General features: G+C 34.2%; 1 protein-coding gene across 3 annotated transcripts in view; it reads right to left on the reverse strand.

The window, feature by feature from the left end:
* ZCWPW2 (zinc finger CW-type and PWWP domain containing 2) overlaps positions 1-21712 on the reverse strand; it is a 102111-nt gene that overhangs the window by 32575 nt on the left and 47824 nt on the right. For all 3 annotated transcript variants that reach the window (XM_045856685.1, XM_045856686.1, XM_045856684.1), the window contains one exon: positions 5415-5532. In XM_045856685.1, coding sequence (XP_045712641.1) covers positions 5415-5532 — 118 coding nt within the window. The remainder of the gene's footprint in view (positions 1-5414; positions 5533-21712) is intronic.

The raw sequence follows: 21712 nt of genomic DNA on the forward strand, positions 1-21712 counted from the left end.
AGACAAGACAAGACAAGACAAGACACAGACTGGGAAGAAAGAAATAAAAGCAACTTTGTTCACAGATGACATGATAATGTCTGTAGAAAACTCAAAAGAATTAAAAAAATCCTGGAACAAAGAAGGCTCCAAATAAGGTTAATACATAAAAGTCAAGTACTTTCCTATTTACCAGCAATGAACATGTGGAATTTTAAATTAAAAACACATTACCATTTACAATAGCACCCCCAAGATAAAACAGGCATAAACATAATAAAATATCAGCAAGATCTATGCAAAGAAAAATAAAACATTTTGCTAAACAAAATCAAAGAACAAAATAAATGTAGATATAATCCATAGTTATGGATAGGAAGCCTCAATGTTGTTAAGATGTGAGTTCTTCCCCATATGATCTATAGATTCGATGCAATCTCAATCAAAATCTCAGCAAGTTATTTTGTGGACATCAACAAACTGATTCTAAAGTTTACATAGAAAGGCAAAGGCCCAGAATAGCTAACACAATAATGAAAAGGACAAAGTCAAAGTACTGATTCTGCCTGATTGCAAAGCTTACTAGAAAGCTATAATGATCAAGACCATGAATACTGGGAAAACTAATAAAAAAGTATAACAATGAAAGAGATTAGAGAGCTCAGAAATAAACTCGTGTGTGTGTGTGTGTGTGTGTGTGTGTGTGTGTACATATATTCAACTGATCTTTGACAAAGAAGCAAAGACAATATAATGGGGGAAAAAGAGTATTTTCAACAATGGTGTTGGAGCAACTAGATATTCACATGCCAAAAACTGAATATAGACATAGACCTTAAATATTTCACAACAAGTAACTCAACAAAGATTACCCATCTAAATTTAAAATGAAAAACAGTAAAATTCCTAGAGAGTAGCATAGAAGAAAATCTAGAAGACTTTGTACATGCTGATGACTTTTTAGATATAATACCAAAGGCAAAGTCCACAATAAATAAATGATAAGCTAGATTTATTAAAATTAAAAATGGCTGCTCTGCAAAGGACAGTGTCAAGAGAATAAGATAATAATCCACAAAGTGGAAAAATATTTGCAAAATACATATCTGACAAAGAACTGATATCTAAAGTATACAAAAAACTCCTAAAATTTAGTAAGAAACTACTATATTTATTAAAAAACAGGAAATGAACAGACATATCACCAAAGAAGACTTACAAATGGCAACAAACATGTGAAAAAAATGTTCATCATATGTCATTAGAGAATTTCAAATTAGAACAATGAAACACCACAACACACCTATTAGAACGGCCAAAACCAGAACAATGACACCACCACAGGTGGGTGAGGATGTGGAGCAACAGGAACTGTCATTAACTGCCAGTGAGAATCCAACATGGCACAGCCACTGTGGAAGATAGTTTAGTTATTTCTTCTAGAACTAAATATATTCTTACCATATGATCCAGCACCTGCGCTCCTTGATATTTACCTAAAAGTGTTGAAAATGTATGGCCATATAAAACCCTATACATGAATATATTTAACAGCTTTGTTTGTAATTGCCAAAACTTGGAAGCCACCAAAATGTCCAGCAGTAGGTCAATGGATAAACTCTGGTACACACAAACAACATAATATTATTCAGTGCTAAAAAAAGAGCTATAAAGACATGGACAAAAATTAAATGCATACTACTGAGTGAAAGAAGCCAATCTGAAAAGGCTATTATCTTGTATGATTCCAACTATATGACACTGTAAAAGGTAAAAAAAACTATGGAGGCAGTAAAAAGATCAGTGGTTGCCAGTTGTTGATGGAGGTGTGGGGAAAGGGTAGGGATGACTAGGTGGAACTCAGGGCATTTTTAGGCCATTGAAAAGATTCTATATGATACTATAATGGTAAATACATGTCATTATACATTTGTCAGAATCCATAGAATGTTCAACACAAAGAGTGAACCCTAATGTAAACTATGGACTTTGGAAAATAAGTGTCAATGTTCATTCATAGATTGTAACAAATCTACTACTATGGAGAGGATTATTGATGGTGGGGGGGTAAGGAGCATATGGAAACTCTGCACTTTCTGCTTAATTTTGCTGTAAACCTAAAATTGCTCTAAAATTAAAATTATCTTTAAAAAATAATTCTGATAAAAAGGTGGAGATAGGGACATTTAGTCTAAAATGTAGAACATGTAACAAAATATTAATTTTATAAATAATACAAAATCCTAAGGCTGAAGTATAAAAAGACTGTATAGATAATACCCTATTCATTTTGAAAATACAATTATAATGAATGTTCCAATATAAGAAAAAGCTTTGTAGCCCCAGTAGAAGAATCGCTCATTTGGAGTAATAGTTAACACAACAAATACAGGACAACCCAATCATGTGGACAGGACTTTGAATTTGCCATAGTCCAACTGGGTCTATAATTACATATCATTTACTGCCTCTGAAGATTTCAACAAAGAGTTGCATCAAACATAATAGTGCAACAATTTCTGCAGGGCAGGAAGAATTGAGGCCCAAAAAATCAGTAGTAATTATTTCCAGGATGGAAGAAGAAATGTTGGGGTGAAGAAATCCTCAGAGTTGCTAGGATTAAATAAATGGTTTGCTTCTAAGTTACTCATCTTTTGTAAAATAGCTAAATAGCAGCTGATTATCTCTCAAAACTACCTTTAAACCCAGTGAAAAGCTAAACGCGCTCTAGAATTCACTCTGAAAGCTAAGCAGACACAAGGATTAAACTGTCTACTTTGGAGATAGTGAAGAGTGAATATAAAGTGAGTGAGTCAGTTATGGCAAAGACTGAATGAAATCCTAGTGGTGTGTTCATGCCCCTCCATTTTACCTACTTCGGAGAAAATGAAAGTGTTTAGGCAAAAGGTTCTCAATATTCAGGCTGACTTACATAAAATTCTATAAGCAAAACTCACCAGACTTCCAGAGAGAAAGTGATCTGTTGCTGCAGACCCGATGAAAAATAAGCCATCTCTAGGGTCTCTAGACAAGACAGAATGCCCAAGGACCCAGACATAAATAACCTGGCATATACAAAAGTGGCAAAGGCAAAGTTCCATAACTTATTGAGAGTGGGTCTATTGCTAGTATAAAATGGGTACAGTATAATGTTTTAAATAAATGACTATATTACTTCAAGTTATTAATGTTTTAAAAAACTAAATATTTCAAATATTATATTGTTTACATGCAAAGCATAAAATTTTATTTGTGACAACAGAATGAATTCAACCTTTATTGCTAATAACAGAGACATTGTATTTTCAACACAAGAAATAAAATCACATTTATGATAATGAATGTCTCTTTCCCTGGTCTCAGAGTAAACCAGAGTAATGTGCTTGTCGTTCTTTTTCTACTCTTTTCTAACCTATAGATTTGCTTTAAAATCTTAAGTTAGGTGGCTGTGTTAACATTTAAACTTTTTCTCAAATAAAATGTTTTCACATACAAGTTTTAAAGTATATATATTAAACTTTCCTAAGTAGAAAAAAGATTACTATGATAAAGTGAAAAGGCTGGGCCTCATAAGACAGATAAACTCAAGATGGATAAAAGACTTAAATATAAGTCACAACACTATAAAAGTCCTAGAAGAGAACATAGACAGGAAAATTTCATATATTCCACACAGCAATATTTTCACCAATATGTCCCCCCCAGAGCAAGGGGCATAAAGGAAAGAATAAACAAATGGGATTTCATAAAATTAAAAAGCTTCTGCATGGCTAAAGAAAACATCAGCAAAATGAAAAGGGACCCAACCACATGGGAAAATATGTTTACCAATGATACCTCAGACAAGGGCTTGATCTCCAAAATATATAAAGATCTCACACAACTCCACACCAGGCAGACAAACAATCCAATTAAAAAATAGGCAAAAGACCTAAACAGACACTTTTCCAAGGAGGACATACAGAGGGCCCAGAGACATATGAAAGATGCTCAGCATCACTAGTCATCAGAGAGTTGCAAATTAAAACCACAAAGAGATACCACTTCACAGTGGTCAGAATGACAACCATAAACAAATCAACAAACAACAAATGTTGGAGAGGTTGTAGAGAAAAGGGAACCCTAGTACACTGTTGGTGGGAATGCAGACTGGTGCAGCCACTGTGGAAAACAGTATGGAATTTCCTCAAAAAATTAAAAATGGAACTGCCTTTTGACCTGGCAATTCCACTGCTGGAATTATACCTTAAGAATCCTGAAACACCAATTCAAAAGAACCTATGCATCCCAATGTTCATAGCAGCACAATTAACAATAGCCAAGTATTGGAAGCAACCTAAATGCTCATCAGTAAATTAGTAGATAAAAAAACTGTAGTACATTTACACAATTAAATACTACACTGCAGAAAGAAGAAACTCCTACCCTTTGCAACAGCTTGGATGGATCTGGAGACCATTATGCTAAGTGAAATAAGCCAGGCAGTGAAAGATAAATACCATATGATCTCACCTAAAAGTGGAACTTAATCTACAAAACAAACAAGTGAGAAAAATAGAACCAGAGACATGGAAATAAAGAACAAACTGACAGCAACCAGAGGGGAGGGGAAAGGGGATAATGCGAAAGAAGGGAAAGGATCATCAAGGAACATGGATGAAGGACCCGTGGACAAAGACAACAGGGGTGGAGGACTAAATGTGGGAGGTCAGGAGCAGGTAGGGCAGGGGAGAGTAATAGGGGCAAAATGGGGACAACTGTAATTGAACAATAAAAAAATTAAACTTGGTTACTAAGCAAAAACAATTAAAATCATATTTAAGTTTATTGAAAATCAACACTTTTATGTAATAATCATAATTTTTTAGAATTAAAAATGTTATATCTACTATAGTCCTTATGATTAATTCATTTAAAAAGCTATCTATAAACCATATTTATGATTCAAGAAAACTTTGAAAATGACCTGAAATATAATTATCATATTTTTTACCTAATTAAAAAGAAAATTGAAGATGATCTTTTTATCTCTGCCATGATTTATTTAAAAACAAAACATTTTGAAAAATACTTTGTTCTGAAATAATACAGCATATCCAATGAAAGCTTTATCCCAGAAATATATTTTAAAGTCATGGTTTCTAATTTTGAAATATATGCTTTGAAATACACAAAAGGACCTATATAGATAATCTAAGAGCAAAGAAGATGACAGACATGCTAATTAAAACCACTGCATTTAAATAGGGTGCATGTGTAGTCATTAAAAAAATAGTTTCAGAGAGTAAAATATATACTATTAATCCACACAAAAATAATTTTTCAGTGGACAAAGACATAAAGAAAGTTTTTTAAATGTGCATACATACTTCAGAAAGCATGCATCTGAATAAATCCTTATTCAGGGGCAGGGCATAAAGTTAAAAGTCATATACCCTGTTTTGATAGGTAGCACATGTCCAGTCTTTGCTCAGGAGAACATCCATAAAGACGGTGTGCTTCTTGTAGTGCACTTTCATACCATTTCTTCTTTCTATTTTTACATTCTCCTGGCTAAAGAAACACAGAAAAGTAAGATTCATGGTAAACATAAAATTTTGTTTTACTATCTACTTGATTTAGTTGTTGAGCTGGAACTTAATCTCATTTAAGCATTGTACAATGTATTACTTAGACTTTGATATCTGATTATTATCATATTATTATTTTAGAATATAGTGAAGTTGTAGAGATTTTGCATGTTAATAGCTAAAGGGTCAGATTCTTGATTCACTAATATTTTAATATGATTCACACCACACTTAGAAAATTATAAAAATTAAGACTACCAATGTAACGAAGTAGTCAATATTAATACATTTTATTAGAATAATGTTGATTTCCCTTTAAGTAACATAGCAATGATACTGAAGTGGTAAAAATTGTAAAGCTAAGTTTCTTATTGTAAGAAAATTAATTCAACTCATATCTAGTTTTGGTGTTATGCCATAGAGTCAATATATTCATACAAGTTCCTTAAACTTTCTGTACCTCAATTTCTTCATCTGTAAAATGTGGATAGCTGTACATACATCAAAAGTCTTACGAGTATTAAATGAAATAATAGATTATAGTTTGCCAGAGTAGGAAACACTTAGTAAATGTTATTCTACTTGAATGCAACACTTTTCTCCAAATGTTTATTTAGTTTCTATTGTTGTTCAATTATGGGTATCCCCATTTCCCCCCATTACTTTCCCCCGCCCTACCCACTCACCTCCAACATTCAGGCCGACCATGCTGCCCCCCACCCCCATTGTCTCTGCCCATGGGTCCTTTACACAGGTTCCTTGACTTGATCCTTCCCCTTCTTTCCCCTGTTATCCCCCCTCCCTCCCCTCTGGTTACTGTCAGTTTGTTCTTTATTTCCATGTTTATTTAGTTTTTCAAAAATGTATTTCAGAAAGAAAAACAATCAAAGACTCTCTAGGTTAAAAATAACTATAAAAATTACCTGGGCTCTTCTCAAATGTCACGTTATTCTTGGAGTTCTCAGATTAATATTAACTATCAGGTTCTCACTACACTTAATGTTTTCATTTAATTGTTTATTACATTCTGATTTGTATTATAGTTAATTTGCATTCATGGCTGTCTCCACTCATAAAATGAAAAATCCTTGAAGACAGAAGCAATAAATAATATTTTACTCTTGTAATCTCCACAGTACCCATTTGCCTAATCTCTCTGCATATTATATAAGCATTCAGAAATTGGCTGTTAAATTGCAGGTGGTCCTGGACATTGATTCATTTGGTATAAAAGCAGCAAAGTAATTTAATCAAACAAAAATCTACTTTTGTACAAAAAAAATCTGTAAATTTCATTATTTCATATGAAAAAAGTTGAAAAAGAGATAACCAATTCAATAAAAATTTGAAAACTTACACTAAATTAAGCATATCTTAGCTAGTATTTCTGCAGCTCAAATGCTATAATAATGCTAAGTAAAAATTATAAATAGTGGAAAACCACCAAAAAGCTGATATAACACTAAAGAATTGAAGTTAAGGAAATTTCTCAAGAAAAATCAATGCAATATATAGATAAAGTGAACTTTGGTGAGTTTGGGTATCCTGTGTCTGTCTCAAGAATTTACTAGTAGGTATGTGCCACCTAGTGGTAGTACAATCAAATATCTTACAAGAAACAAAGTTAAGGCTCATAAAGAATTTTGAATTCCAGAACTAGCCTCAGTTATGCATTGCATTTTTCTACGAGTTCAGTTTTTAATCAAAGAAGTGATAGGTGCATCTTTTAAAAGTATAGAAAGCACCCATTATTTCCAATTTCTCTTGGTCTTCCAGCAATACTGTATGCCTCTATAAGCATTTACATCACCTATATATTTTTAAGGAATGCCATATTTATATATACTTTAAGTTTTTTATTTGTCTTGCAGATTGTTTTATTAATTTATTGACTGAACATATTCTAGACACTCAGAATCTATCACTGAAGAAAACAAAGTTTACATTCTAGGCAATGAAACAGATACTCTACAATAAGCATAATGAATAAGTAAAGGCTGCAGCATGTTATAAGAGGTTATAAAATACTGTGTAATAAAGAAAACATAAGGCAATAAAGTGGTCAGAGTAAATCTCATTGAAAAGGTAACATTTGAGCAAAGACCTGAATGAGGTCATGGAGTTAGTCATGTGGATATCCAAGGAAAGAGCATTCCAAGTAAAGAAAAATTCTCTGCATAGGAAAATATATGTGTATTCAAGAAATATCAAAGAAGTCAAGGTGGCTGAGGTCGAATGAGGAAGAAGGAGAGTAACAGGGGATGATGTCAGAAAAATAACAGGTGCCAGACATTGGAGGTCCTTTCAGGCCACTGAGGGGACTTTGGCTTTTTCTCTGAGTGAAATGGGAGTCATTGCAGAGTTCTGAGCAGAATACCATTTGATTTGATTTAATGTTTTAGAACAATTATTCTGGTTGCTTTCATGACATAAGGCTATGCAGAGGAAGGTATAAATGTAGGATCATTGGCTATTGCAATAATTCAGGCAAGAACTGATGGTGGTATAGAGCAGGGTAGTAGCATCCACTGGTGTAAAAAGTGGTAGAATTCTACAATAGATACAATTTGAAGGTAGAGCAAAACAATTTTCTGACCAACTGAAAACTGGTTGTGAGAGAAAGAGAAAATGACTCTAAAGCTTTTGGACTGAGCAAGTAGTAGGATGGAATTTGCTATCTACTGAGATAGGGAGGGAGTGAGATTTGAGAGAAAAATTAAGAATTCAGGTATGTTGAACATGAGATGTTTATTATGCCATCCAAGCAGAGACACTAGCAGTTTGGTAAGGGAATTCAGGAGAGAGAACTGCACTGCATATAAAACTTAGGAATTTTCAACACACATGGTATAAAGCCACAATGTTGGATGAGATACCCTAGGGAATGAGAAAATAGATATATGTAAATTCACAGATGTAGTATGTACCACATATTTATTTGACAAATGCCCTAGTGATGGACATTTAGGTGTTTCTAATGTTATATAATTTGGAACAATGTTGCAATAAAATTCTTACACATTGGCATTTTGCCTGTATGAAACTATATTGAAGGATAAATTCCTAGATGTTAAACTACCACATTTAATGTTATTTATATTTTAAATGTTGGAACCATTGTGAAATAAATCTTGAATGAGGTGGTCACAATCTCACAATGTGACCAAAAACAATGTTTCCTCACACCCTGGCGAACACTTCTATTACCAAACTCTTAGGTCTCTGTCAACATTTTTAATTATTTTCTTGTTATCATTTTCACTTCTTAAATTCAGTAATTATAGCAGTTTTTTCCTATTTCTCCAGCTTTCCTGAGATATAATTGACATATAACACTGTAGAAATTTAAGGAGGTCAGCATAGTGATTTAATATATATCGGAAGAGGATTACCACAATAGGGTTAGGTAACACCTCTACCAACTCATATGTTAACTTTTGAGTGTGTGTGGTGAGAACATTTAAGACCTACTGTTAGCAACTCTCTGGTGTATATTACAATATTGTTAACTACAGTCACCATGTTGTACATTACATCCCCAGAAATTATTCATCACTTTTTCCTATTTCAAAAAATCATTTATATTTTTTGTGTTAGTATTTATATTGGCCTTTTTCTTACTGATTCATGAGATTTTTATATATTAAAGAAGGAGTCCTTTAGTATCTGTTATAAATATTATCTCCTGTTTATAGTTTATTTTTAGTATATTTGTATTTTCTTTTGTACTCATTTAAATCTTTCATCCTTCCAGAACTAATTGGATGTGAGGTGAAAAGTACAGCTTCCACATAATTTTTTTCCAAAGTAGCTAGCCATTTGTTAAACAATACAACTTTTCTTTACTTATTTAAATACAACCTTTACCACTAAATATTTCCAAATACTTTTGAATCTATTTTGGAGTCTATATTGTTCTATTACTCTGTGAAATCACTATTAATACCTGCTTTAACAACTGGAGCTTCATCATAACTTTGTATTTTATAGACCTAAGTCTCTCTTCTGTATATGATTTTCCTACATATTTTAGAATTAGTTTTTTAATTTTTTTAAATTGAGATTGCATAAAAATTAACTTAGAAAGAAATGACATTTTTCCATATTAAATCTTCCCAACCAAGAAGAGTTTTATATCTTTCCATTTACCTAGATTTTATTTCCTCTCAGTAGCATTTTAAAGTTTTACTCATATATATCAAGTACATGCTTCTTAAGTTTACTCCAGTGTATTATTTATGATTTGATGCTATTATGAATGTGAATTTTTATCCCTTCGTATTTTCATACTGGTTACAACTTTATAGCAATTTTATAACTGCCATGAAATTGAATTTTCTTATTGTTTAGTTTTTCTATTGTTTACAATAGTTTTATGTATAATAGTTTTTCCATTTGAATTTCATGGGCTTTCCAGGTAAATAATCTACTTATAATGATAATTTTGCTTTTTTCCTTTCCTATATATGTACTTTTGTTTCTTTCTAATTATGTTAGCCAACTCTACCAGGAAAATTAAATAATAATAGTAATTCTACATACTTAAAAAAACTCAAATTTCCTATCTTAACAAGTTTCTTCTCTAATAAAAATCAAACTTTCAGTTGAATGAGTTCATGTATTTTTCAAGACATGTTTAAGTGATCCACATTTATTTAAATTGGATTCTTCTGCAGAAGCTACCAAAGAAATGTTTATTTGTAATCACCTTCATAAACTAAGCTGTTTCAGACATTATCATAATCTTCCAACTGGAATCTGCCAAGGTTTTGGGGTTGACAAAGAAAAAAATAAAGACTCAGCATTTCATGAAACATAATAGATTCATTCTATATATTAATTACTAGGGTGAAGTTTGCAAAAGGTGAATGAATATTAACTTTGAATGAATTATAGTAATAACACTGTAATTAAGTTAAATTTTAAAATACTATAGTATTTAATGAGATAATTATTCAACTTAAAGGTTTATATTTTGAACAAAAGTTAGCAAAGGAAACAATGCTGTTTTGAATAAGTCAATACCAAGGGGGAAACTATCATTTATTTTAAAAGAAAATTATCTTGTAAAGTCATGAAAAGATTTACCTTTACCTTTTTATTCAAAAGCCAAATAGGTCATTAACTTCAGATTTACAAGGAAACGTTCAAAGCCAAATACTATTCAAAATAGGATTCAAATTCAAGTAAACAGTAACTGCCATTCAAACTCACTTTTTTGACTTGAGTCTAGATGTTTCTTAACCCTTGGCTGAAATCTACAGCAAGAGGACTTTCCTGGTAACTTTCAAATAAAATGTCCTACAGGTACTTACTTAGTGCCCCAGAATTAAAAAGGTAAAATTTATACTTGTGTGTAAGAGACAAAATTCCAAACTTCATTTCAAGTGAAAGCTTTTGTGCCCCATGAGTTAGAAGTATATTCAGGCTACAGGCTCCTTGTCCTCTGTGTGCTTCTCCTTCTCTCCCACATCTAGGTCCTGTGCAGTTGGAGGTGTTCAGTGTAGAGAATAGAAAGGAAGTTGCAGAAGATGTTTTCACTTGATTGCTATCATGGCAATCTGGTTTGGTGCTTCCTAGGTTTGAAGGGAGAGGGGGAGGAGGAGGAAAAGGGGGAGGGGTGGGGGGAGGGAGAGAGAGAGAGAGAGAGTGTGTGTGTGGGGGGGTGGTCTTTCTTCTGGCTGGCTGCTTTCAATCCCTAAGCCATGATCACTTTTCTGCATCTTTCTGCTTAGGCTGCACAGGAGAGGAAGCAGTCTTGGTGGGGACCCTTCTAAAATGACTCCCGGCTCTCTCTCTCTCTCATGTTGCCTGCATTGCTGCTCTCGAAAACTGTGGTACTGCTAGCCATTCCCAGTGCCTCTCACTCTCCTCACCTGGTGCCAGATCTGATAACTGGGAACTCACTCTGCAGACTTCTCAGAGGAAAGTTGGACACCAGTATGCTGTGTTGTTCAAGTTCCAGTGTACATACATCGAGCTCTCCAAAAATCACTAATACAGGAAAATGACCTCCTTCCTTCTCCCACAATGGGGAAGGAGAAAGTGTAAGAAAAACACCACAGTACACCACCATTTTCTCCAAAGACATTTCTGCATGTTCATCCTTAACCTTTTATATCCTTATGTAAATTGGGTCAAGCCAGTTTGGGCACCTCCTTATAGTCTTGCATACATAGCCTTATACCTCAGTTTGCAATGTGAAAATAATTATTTTGTTCTCAGCTTTTGTAGTTTTAAAGACCTATACCTTTCAATAAAACCTAAATATATCTAATAATTTTAGAACTTCCAAATTATCTTATCTCCCACCCCAAAACAAAACACAAAAATATTTTTAAATACATTTGTTTAAGAAGGAAATTTTCAAGGTAACTCCTCATCAAACTTTCAAAGAGCTAAAAGCTTATAAAGTTAAAAATTAAGATCAGTGACTTCAGATCAGACTACGGGAAAGGCTGGGCACCTTCAAATTCCAGTATGTCCTATGATCCCAAGAGTGAATATCAAGTCCTTCATTATTTTTATATTACTTTGACCACCTGAGTTTTCTCAATCAGTTTCATTAAATTTGGGGTCAAGGGAAAAAAATAAGCAATCATAATGGAAAGAGAAGGAAGACATACAGTCTAAAAATTTTTGTGAATTTATGAGAATAAATAATTCTTGACAGATGTATTCTTGATAGATGAATAAGCATGCAAATATTTGGAGTAAGCAAGAGGTTTGTGACTAAACAAAAGGTTATATAGGGGAAGACAGTACCCGATATCTGAGAAAATTCATGGCTATGTCCAAAACTGAAAAGCTTGTAAATTACTTTCCTGTGTGATCTTGTTTCAACCAAGTGCGATCGGCTCACAGAAGGCCCCAATAAGGGTTTTACATTTCCCAGGAAGAAAGTGAATGACACTTCTCAGTAACTTTCAACTCACTGAATGTGGTTTGTGTTATCACCATACACTAATACAGAGTAGCAAATTCAAAGAAAAGAACATATGGCTTGTCCACCCAGTAAGGCCAGCGAAGAGAAATCTGCAATCTGGCAGAAATTCATGTCTTCTGTTGCTTTGTATTTTAAGATCACTTCTGTACATGAGAATTAATCAAGATATTTAATGGAATAGCCTGGAGTTGTAGCAGATAATTTTTATTTCTAATATTTGAATGTATAAGCAATGCCACAATATCTGATTTTTGTTAAACTGAATGAGAAAGCTTTAATCCAACAAGGTTAATTCATCTTAATCATTTGGGGGCCACCCCTTACTTTCTCTAGGTTTGCATAAATTGGAAAAAAAATATGGTGAACGAAGAGTGAGGACCTATAGTATATAAAATATAAAATAGTTACATGAATAACTTCTTTGTTCAAGTCCCTTGAAGTCAGGCAATCTAACAGCTTCTCTGCCACATCTGAACAAAAAGAAACTTTTCAGAGGCCGGAGACCTTGATGGTACAGGTTCAATCTCCCTGAGTGCACTGTCTGGCTATCCTCAGAGGTCTTGCCTCTACCCAGGGCACTGACGAGCTTTCATCCTCCTCCAAGGGTGACAGAATCTCTTCTCTGCCTTGTTGTTCCTGCCTGTCCCTTTCAGAGGCATGGCCTCTGTGTTGCCAGCCCACCCTGCCCATCCTCAAGGAACTCAGGTCAAGAAGACAGAGAAGCTCTGCTTTGATCTCACAATAGAAAACTCCCCTGAGACCTGGAAACACCAGCGGCCCGACTACTTTTTGGAATAAGCGAGAGGGAAAAATGCAGTCAAAACGAGTTCTTATTAACCAACCACTGGTATTTGATTGGTAGGGAAGAATTTTCTAGCTTAGGGACTTTGAAGATTAGAATAATAGGAGGTTGTAGTCTTTCCACCTCCTGGCACCCTTCTCCTTCATACTTCCTTAATTTTCCCCCGTGCCACTCAGCAACAGCTAACATACCATCTCTTTATTTATTTGTTTGCTACATGTCTTATCCCACTAATTTAAGTTTCATGAGGGCATTTAAGTTTTGTCTGTTTTGTTCACTTTTGAGCCTAGAAGAGTCACAAACAATAGGAGCTCAGTAAATATTTACTGAGCATAATAAATAGGCTTTGATTTTTTTGTCAGGGTGGTATGGGTGAAACCCAGTTGGGAAATTGGTGATGAAAATGAAAGGCTGTTACATTTTATAGGAAGCTAAAAAGAAATTTATAAGCATGATGACTATCTAGCATTATGATATGGTACTATTACTCCTAAAATAATTTAGACTTTTTTTTGTATAGAGTTCAAACCTGTAAAGTGTTTCATGGGTCATTGATTTATCCTATTATATTAGTAGTGTTTTTAAAATGTGTATCTAATTTCAAGTACTTTAAATGGTATGGAAAAAAGAGTACCCTATTTTACAACTATAGTCATTCAATCAAATGCTTCTTCACATGCCCTATTTGTGGGATGGTAGAGCTTCATTACAGTCGTGTAGGTACAATGACAGCATATACAATCCAAAATTGTCAATCCACATTTCAATTATGTCAATATTAAAGTTAACTGCAAAGCAAGTACTTAAGTTTAGAAAATGAATCTTTTAGACAATATTGAACATATGTTAAAAATCTGGAAAACCAGAATCGTAAGTACTTAGCTTGCTTTATTGGCATCATAAATTTACTAAAATGACTTCAAATATTGACCATTACTTTAAGTTATATCTTACATAATATGCCTCTTAAAATATGGGGATATAAGTCACAGATTTCATAATCTAAAGAAATATAAAATAATTTTCCTTTGGAATGCATCCCCACTAAATGAGGATCGACACTACTGCCTATTATAAAGTACTCTCCCTGGTGATTTATGTCAACTGCTGTTACTTATACACTCGAACTTGCAGTGTAGCTCACTGACTAACCATGTATCGCCCTGATGCATCGTTCTATTTACTCTCATGCCAAAGCTATCACTCTCCTCCTCTGTTGAGCAGATCGTTTTCACTTAAAGCAATTCAGTACAAAGTTAATCACAAGGATATCTTGTCTTCCTTAAATTGGATTTCTGCAACAGCAACCAGTAATCTAGAGTAAGAGCATTCCGTTCCTTTGATGCAAACTAGAAGATAGTCACATCACACCTGTGTGCACCGCACACTCACTGGCTTCCTGCAGCTGCCTTCCTCTCATCTGTCACCTTTAACATAGCTTCACGTAATCTTCAATAATCAACTCTGGATTATTTAGACAACTTACTCAAATTATTGAAAACCTGAAGCAAACACTGCTTTAAAAAATATATTTCTTACTCTGTTTAAGTTTCCTTAGACATAAATAGGAATTTTGTTTACTCTAAGTAGGCAAGATTTTAAGATCAAAATAACTTTTGTGCCTCATCCCATACCACCAGAAAGTGTGGAACAGTTAACTTGGCCGCACTCCAAAAGTTCTAGTTTTGTTTAGTCTGATCCTTTACATCAGTCTGAGAGATAATGCGGAGAATGCAATGAGTCCTGGAGGAGAAATTAGGCAGAAAAGAAAGAATGAGGAAAATTGAAAGTTAAAGCTTCACAGTGTAATTCCATTTCTTGGCTTGAAATAATAGGGTTTTGTATTTAAATTCTATACAAAAATCACTAATGCAGGAACTGAGTGCTCCCTGCAAGACGGGTTGAGAGGAGAAGCAGGAAGTCAAGCCACTTAAGATAAAATAACCTCAATGGACAAATCAGAAAAATCACAGGTTACGAGATAAGCTTTTAAGTAACCTAAACTTTAACAGACATCTACTAAATATTTGAATATGTAAGGTCTTTTTCTATCAAGATGGAATAGACAACTGCTCTATGCTGTGGTGGTTGTTTTCTAAAAGAAGCAAGTCTGACATTTTAGGCTTGTCCATTATCTGGACTGACATCCCTTGGAAAACGATTTTTATATAACCAATACATCAGTCACTGAGTGTGATGGACCTAAATCAAACCCTGAGAGAAGGAGAAAGTAAGAGGGCTCCAGCCACCACGGCAGGGGGAAAATCAGCCACCACCAAAGAGAGAAACTATTTAAAGAGACAACGGAGTCTCACATCACAACGTTGTTGGAGATATGCCTGGCTTCTTTAGCACTACGAATTCATAAATACATTCACATATTCCACAAAATAAGCACAATAATAACAATACACATTTTTATAAACATCTTTAGCCAACTGCAATAAACACAGAATAGAGGTATTTATGGGGAAGTGATCTACTACACAGTGGTTTTTGAGATTCAGTGAGGAACTAAGTAGATTCTCAGAACACTCCCAGTACGTAGGTTCAGGAACATATGTTTCCAGTTTTATTGAGAAATAATTGACATACATATCTGTATAAGTTTAAGGCACAGCAGATAGTTTAATTTAAATATATTGTGAAATGATTACCATAATAGGTTCAGCTAACATCTATCATCTTATACAGACATAATAAAAATAAAAGAAGAAAAAATACTTCTTCCTTGTGATGACAACTCTTAGATTATACTTTTCATTTTTTTAATCAGTGTTAACTATAGTTACCATGCTACACATTACCTCCCTAGTATTTAGTTATCTTATAACTGTAAGCTTGTACCTTTTGACCACCTTCCTCTAATTTCCTCTCCCCTTACCCTTTCCTTCTGGTAACCAAAAGTCTGATCTCTTTTTCTATAAGTTTGCTCTTTGTTTTGTTTTGTTTTTAATTCCACATATACATGAGATCATACAATACTTAGTGACGTCACTTAACATAATACCTCCCAGGTCTATCCATGTTGTCACAAATGGTAGGATTTCCTCATATTCTGTGGCTCAATAATACAAAATATAGATTTTTAAAAAGCTCTATGGAAGAATGTGATAATGAGCAAGCTTGGGAACGAATACTACAGTAAAATAAAAAAACAACAAACCTTGGTGAAGGTCACAGGGAATGAAATAAATACTAGGTTTGCCATGAAGAGGCCCTAAATCTAAGGCTTGGAATCAATGTACTAAATGTTGAAAAGAAGGCTTTCACATCTTTGTCCAACTTCGAAAAGCCCTCATTAAAGGGCGTTAAATTAATCAAGTTATCTACATTAACAGGAGACTAATAAGAAGGACTTTGATTTTCCAGCTAAACAGATGATAGCCTGTTATGAATTTGATATGTTTATGAAGATTAGAAGCAGATGGCCCAATGTAAATTCCAAGAAGGTTGACATAAAAACCTGGAGTTTGTAATCAGAAGACCTGGGCTTGAGTCCCAGTTCTGCTATTGTGTGACCTCAGGCAAGTCATTTAAGCTGAGCTTCAACTTTAACAGTGAATAAAGATCACAAGAGATAGTCTATGTAAAAAGTATTTTATAAAATGTAAATCAGTTTTCAAATATTAGCTGTCAATATCACAAACTATCAGAAACATAAACATTTATCATTTGGTTTCTGTAAGCCAAGAAAATGAGGTAAGAACTCTGTTCACAATAGAGGAGTTAACTAAGTACATATTTTATTTACATAGGAGTTCTATTAAAGACTCTATTGTTACTTTTAATTTATAAATTTATGCAATGCTTATATAGTATATACTATGTGTCATATACAGTCTTAAGCACTTCACAAAGAAATCATTTTAACTTAATAGGCTTATGAGGTAGGTACTATTACCATCATTTCACAGATGAGTTAACTGAGGCACTGAGTTTAGAACTTGCCCAAGTTCATATAGCTAGTAAGTGAAAGAGTTGGAATGCATACACAGGCAATCTAGCTACAGAATTCAGGGGCTCAGTCATCATACAGGCATACCTCAGAGATATTGCAAGTTAGGTTCCAGATCACCGCAAGCAATACAGTGAATATTGCAATAAAGCAAGTCACATGAGTTTTTTGGTTTTCCAATGACTATAAAAGTTATAATTGCACTATACTATAGTCTATTACACGTATAATGGCATTATACACTTAAAAATGTACTTAACTTAAAAATAACCTCATTGCTAGCCCTGGCGGGCGTAGCTCAGTGGATTGAGCACGGGCTGCAAACCAAAGCATCAGCATCGCAGGTTCGATTCCCAGTCAGGGCACGTGCCTGGGTTGCAGGCCATGTCCCCAGTGGGGACCACGTGAGAGGCAACCACACATTGATGTTTCTCTCTCTTTCTCCCTCCCTTCCCCTCTCTAAAAATAAATAAATAAAATCTTAAAAAAAAAACACCTCATTGCTTAAAAATGCTAACCATCATCTGAGCCTTCTGAGTCATAATTCCCTTTGCTGGTAGAGGGTCTTGCCTCAATATTGATGGCTGCCAGCTGGTCAGGGTGGTGGCTGCTGAAGGCTGGGGTGGCTATGACAATTTCTCAAAATAGTACAACAATGAGGTTTGTCATATCAGTTAGCTCTTCCTTTCACGAATGGTTTCTCTGGACCATGTGACACTGTCTGATGACATTTTATTCACAGTAAAACTTTCAAAATAGAAGTCAACTGTGCCACTGCTTTGTCAACCAAGTTTATCTAATAGTCTAAATCCTTTGTTGTCATTTCAACAATCTTCACAGAATTCTCCCCAGGAGCAGATTCCATCTCAAGAAACCACTTTCTTTGCTCATAAAAAGCAAGTCCTCATTTGTTAAAGTTTTATTATGAAATTTTGAAGCAATTCTGTCACATCTTCAGGCACCACTTCCAATTCTGGTTCTCTTACTATTTCCACATTTGCAATTACTCCACTGAATTCTTGAACCTTTCAAAGTCATCTATCTGAGTTACAATCAACTTCTTCTAACCCCTGTTAATACTGGTATTTCCTCAGTATTAACTCAACATTCATGATTCATGACCTCTTTCCATGAATCCCCAATGTTCTTAATGATATCTAGAATGGTAAATCCTTTCCAGAGGTTTTCAATTTACTTTGCTCAGATCCATCAAAGGAATTACTATCTATGGCACCTATAGACTTATGAAATGTATTTCTTAAATAATAAGACTGGAAGGTTGAAATTACTTCTTGATCCATGGGCTGCAGAATGGATGTTGTGTTAGCAGGCATGCAGACAACATGAATTTTCTTGTACATCTCCATCAGCCCTATTCTAAGCAGTAGGTGTCAACAGTGGGCTCAAGATATTTAGTAAGCCAGGTTGTAAACAGGTGTGCTGTCACGCAGACTTGGTTGTTCTATTTATAGACATAGGCAGAGTAGATTTAGCATAATTCTTAAGGGCCTTAGGATTTTCTGAATGGTATGTGAACACTGGCTTAAGCTTAAAAATCACCAGCTGAATTTACCCCTAACATGAGAGTCAGCCTGTTCTTTGAAGCTGAAGCCAGGCATTGATTGACTTCTCCTCTCTAGCTATAAAAGTCCTAGATGGCATCTTCTTCCAATATGAGACTGTTTTGTCTACATTGAAACTTACTTGTTTCATGTAGCCACCATCATTGATTATCTTAGACCTTCTGGAGAACTTGCTGCAGCTGCTACATCAGCACTTGCTGCTTCACCTTGAACTTATGTTATGGAGATTGCTTCTTTCCTTAAACATCATGAGTCAACCTCTGCTAGCTTCAAACTTTTCCTCTGCAGCTTTCTCACCTCTCTCAGCCTTGACAGAATTGAAGAGTTACAATCTGGTCTTGGGTTAGGTTTTGGCTTAATGGAATGCAGTGGCTGGTTTGATCTCTATCCAGATCACTAACACTTTCTCCACTTCAGCAATACGGCTATTGTGCTTTCTTATCATACATGTGTTCCCTGGAGTAGCATGGAGTGTGTGTGCTTCATGGCACCCCAAAGCAATTATAACAGTAACATCAAAGATCACTGACCACAGATCCCCATAACAAATGTAATAATAATAATAAAGCTTAAAATATTGCAATAATTACTGAAATGTGACACAGGGACACAAAGTAAATAAATGCTGTTGGAAAAATGGTACTGGCAGACTTTAATTTGTAAAAAAACACAATATCTGCAAAGTATAACAAGCAAAATGTAGTAAAACAAGGTATGCATGTAAAATGTTATTTCACTAAAAAGCAATTCTGTTACACAAATCTCATATGTGGTATAATGAAGAGCTCATAGGACATAGCTTAAGAAATAAACTGTGTTGAAAATGATAAGAAACTGCCATCTGGTGTTTTTAGTATCAGGTCATATTTACATTGCTTAGGAAAGTTTTTTTCTAGGATTATTAGTCAGTAGTTAAAAACTTAAATCACCACTGAGTATATGGTTAAAATGTTATATTTTATGTTACATATTTTATTATAATTTTAAAAAGAATCTAAAACTAAAATCGTATTTATTGTGTATAGATTCAAGTATTTTACATACTCTGATTTCAAGTTGTAGAATTTTTGTTCTGCAAAACTAAATATATCATCAAATCTATAGCAAGAAAGCAGTTGTAAACATTGCTATGTACAATAATAGTAAAATATTAGCAATATATTGATGACATAAAACACAGGAAGCAAATGAGCACTAACTCAATAGATGATTTTTAAGGCCTGTGCTCATTTGAAGTGCTGCCATCCCCCATTGCTCAGCCCAGGTTGCCTGCTGCAGCTGGGGACGGTAAACAGGACTGGGAAAATAGGGTTACATAAGCATGTGCTCATTTGTCCTGAGGCTTTAAAACGTTGTAATTGACCTAAAGGGTTTTAAACAATAAATACAGGTATCAAGACTTGAACCTAAAAGAAAGTTATCATACTTGGCTGCTACTTTCTATTCCACATTTGCTCCTTTTTGATGGAATACGTGTTCTTGAGAAGACAATGGCTGTATTTATTACAGACAGATGCTCAGATTTTTTTTTAATGATGGAATCATAAGAACACGGGGAAGATCAAGGAGAAAAGGATGATTAAATATGTGACAAGAATCAGTACAATTTTTTGAGATAAACAAAATGGTAAGGAAGTGGTTCTGAAATTTATTTTCAAAGTTATGTTAATAAAAATTGTTTAGGGTTCAGAGATAATGGGTTTTGCCTGAGTCATGTACTGGTCTTAGCCCTTGGCTGAAAGATACTTAAAAACAAAATAAAATGAAGTAAAAGTGGTGGGGGAATTAAAGAAAGTAAAATGAAAATGAAGTTTATATATCAATTGTAGGGTCATATGATTATGAGTTTGGACTTTACCATTCCTTAATGGAAGAATGTACCAAAAAGTGACACTGCAACTATTTACTTATTTAAGAACCCCAATATAAAAGACTCATTCTAAGGCAGTCATACTCATAAGAGGTATGGCTCTGAAGGCAACTTAATGAGCCTTGTATTTTTGCTTAAAAACAATGATCAGACTCTGGTTTCTTCAACAGAAAATAAGCAGAAAATAAACAGAAAATTTAAAAAAGCTATGTATTGGAATTCCTTATACAAGATTACTGCTATTCCAGTGAAGAGTCAATATGAGAAATCCAGTTGATACTTAATGCATTTTTCATGTGAAAGGTAGCCACCCATTCCATCCTTTATAAATGAAGTAAAGTTGGTCATATTATTTGGATTTGGACTTTTAACTTCTGTCCAACTTCATAGCTATCTAAATTCATACGATGTGAAGTCAGAAGATGACAAGGTGAATTCAAGAATTTATCTGGAGAAGTAATGTCAGCACATATAAATGTGAGTGAATCAAAAAACAGAATAGAGATAGGGAAAGAACTGGTTTCACTTAGTCACAAAGAACATCAAAGACAATATCTCCTACTCTCCTTCCAAATTCCATCAAACAAATCCAAAGTCCTCTTGAGGTATTGCTGATACTGAGGACTATTCATTCACCAAAAAGTCAGCTTAAGAAGGCTCTAACTTATCTCCTGCTTTCAAAAGTTCTTGGCACTTATGTTTACCTTAAACTAGAAAAGCACTGCAGCGATGGACTCTTTCAGTCATGTCCTGAAGAATCAAAGGATGAGACAGATGATCAATCAGGCCTATTTCCCTCAATTTCTGGGAGCACCATGTTGGTTGATTTATAAAAAACAAACAAACATTAAAATCATGCCACATAAATATTCTTAGTAAAAAAATATTATTTTTTACCTTATTGTTCTTTTTATCTTTTTTGGTGCTCCCCACTATAGACACTGGTTTCTAGGGAAAATAAATAAATTATTTAACTATATATTTCACCTGTTTCCAATGAAGAA

Source organism: Phyllostomus hastatus, unplaced genomic scaffold (assembly GCF_019186645.2).
Source record: "Phyllostomus hastatus isolate PE091 unplaced genomic scaffold, TTU_PhHast_1.1 phas_scaffold_129, whole genome shotgun sequence".
In the NCBI taxonomy this organism is placed as follows: Eukaryota; Metazoa; Chordata; class Mammalia; order Chiroptera; family Phyllostomidae; genus Phyllostomus; species Phyllostomus hastatus.